The sequence below is a fragment of the Pelophylax lessonae genome, assembly GCF_965119305.1.
Source record: "Pelophylax lessonae genome assembly, chromosome: 4".
Lineage (NCBI taxonomy): Eukaryota > Metazoa > Chordata > Amphibia > Anura > Ranidae > Pelophylax > Pelophylax lessonae.
Genome location: NC_138771.1, coordinates 646,724,065 through 646,726,172, shown reverse-complemented (window position 1 = coordinate 646,726,172; position 2,108 = coordinate 646,724,065). Strand labels below are relative to the sequence as shown.

Genomic DNA, 2,108 nt, shown 5'->3' with positions numbered 1-2,108 from the left:
CTATTTGTTTTTCATTTATGAACTCATTTGTGTTTGCCTTTTTAAATCTTAAATTGAAATACTGCCCGAAAAAATTCATATGAAGACAATTAATGTGATATTGAACTTTTAACTACATTTACATTTTTTTTATTGCAATGTCCTGTTATAATTTTAAAAATCTGAATTCTGTTTTTGGTGGTTTATTAGTATTTAATTTAAAATTGTTCACATATGGATTTTCATCAGATATCATTACTGAATAAAGTAAGTATTTTTTTTTTAAATTGTGGGATACATTAATTAAGCTATGTTGCTCTTATTCATTAAAATTATAATCATTTTGACAAATATTAAATTCTATAGCTTAATGTACTGAGCCAGGGGCTGATTTACTAAAAGAGTAATTTACTAAAACTTAAAAAAAATACAAACTGTCCACTTAGCAAGGGGAATATTCACTGAGCTCAGGAAATAAGATAAAGCCATGTTAACTTCAGTCAACCAAATATGTGTAACTAAAAATCCTATTTTTTTTATTTTTTTTTTTTATTTCTCTTGAACATGATTGGGCTTTGACAGTAAACACAACTTCATCTTATTTGCTTTCATTCGTTTTTCAAAGTGAACATACAATTTTATTTTTTTGTTGCTAAAATAAATACGGTATATTATTAATTTCTTTTCTTATGTCACACAGACCACACATGAAGGTCATGTCAACACATTATTTTTCATGGGATCTAAGAGCATGGCTATATATAATCTGCTGCTCTTCACCTTGGTCCTTATTATATACACTGGGACAATATGTGGAAACTTTTTGTTCATCATGCTGGTCTATTACAGCAAGACCCTTCATTCTCCCATGTACTTCTTCCTCTCCCAACTCTCTATATCTGACATCATACTGATCACAGATATTGCTCCTAACATGTTAAATATTGTTCTACATGAGCGGACCTCCATATCCTTTTCTGGTTGCATCACTCAATATTATGTCTTTGGTTCAGTAGAAACATTTGAATGTTACCTTCTGACAGCGATGTCCTATGACCGCTATCTAGCCATCTGCTCTCCTCTGCATTATGTCTCCATTATGAAACCAACACTTTGTATTAAATTAGTTCTTGCATCCTGGCTGTTGGGTTGCTTAGTGGCATTCATTCCCACTCTTAGCATATGTCAACTAGAATTCTGTGGGCCAAATGTTATTGACTATTTCTATTGTGATGTAAGTCCTCTTCTGGAACTTTCTTGTTCAGATACATCCAAAGTTCAAATAGAAGCTGTCTTGTTGTGCATTTCTGTTCTAATAATACCCTTCCTTCTGATAGCAGTTTCATACACTTCTATTGTTGTAACTCTGTTAAAGATACCTTCCTTTTCTGGAAGACTGAAATCCTTTTCCACTTGTAGTTCCCATCTCACTGTTGTGTTTATATTTTATGGAACCCTACTTTCCACATATCTGATTCCAAAGGAAGGACAATCACGAACCACCAATAAGATAATATCATTGTTATACACTGTTTTTACCCCCTTTGTAAATCCTTTCATATACAGCCTGAGGAATAAAGATATCAAAGAAGTTGTAAACAATGTTTTACATAACCAAAAGATAAATATTCAAAACCTTTAATAAAAATCCACTTCTAGTTCTCAGACCCTGCTGTCAAAATTTATTTTTAATACACAGTAATATGGTAGTATATAGTATATATATATATATATATATATATATATATATATATATATATATATATATATTTTAGATTTCAAGGTAGCTTAGAAACACTGACATCCCAAAATATATATTCTACCATAAAGCAGCAGCAACCATTCTTTGGTTCCTCCAATTATTCCTATGAAACTGGAAGAGCTTTATTTTCTATTCATACTTCTGCTTCAGTGATGGGCCACCTACATAATCACTTAAAGGAGATGTATGGGATTCAATTGTTTTACCTGCTTTATACTTACCTAGGTGGATGCAGCATCGCTCCAATGCTGCATCTGTCCCCTGGTGCCTCTGCACTGAGAACTGAGCGAAGTGAACACCGTCGATCGCTCAGTTCTGACAGCTCCCCGAGCAGAGAGCTACTGACTGTCAGTCAACGGCTCTCTGC

General features: G+C 33.0%; 1 protein-coding gene across 1 annotated transcript; it reads left to right on the top strand.

Annotated features, from left to right (window-relative positions):
* Positions 1 to 730: 730 nt before the first annotated feature.
* LOC309554763 (olfactory receptor 1468-like) lies at positions 731 to 1,621 on the top strand (the record flags this gene model as incomplete). Its single annotated transcript, XM_082256464.1, has 1 exon — positions 731 to 1,621. One exon carries the CDS (start codon positions 731 to 733, stop codon positions 1,619 to 1,621), a length of 891 nt encoding a protein of 296 aa, XP_082112590.1.
* Positions 1,622 to 2,108: the final 487 nt, after the last annotated feature.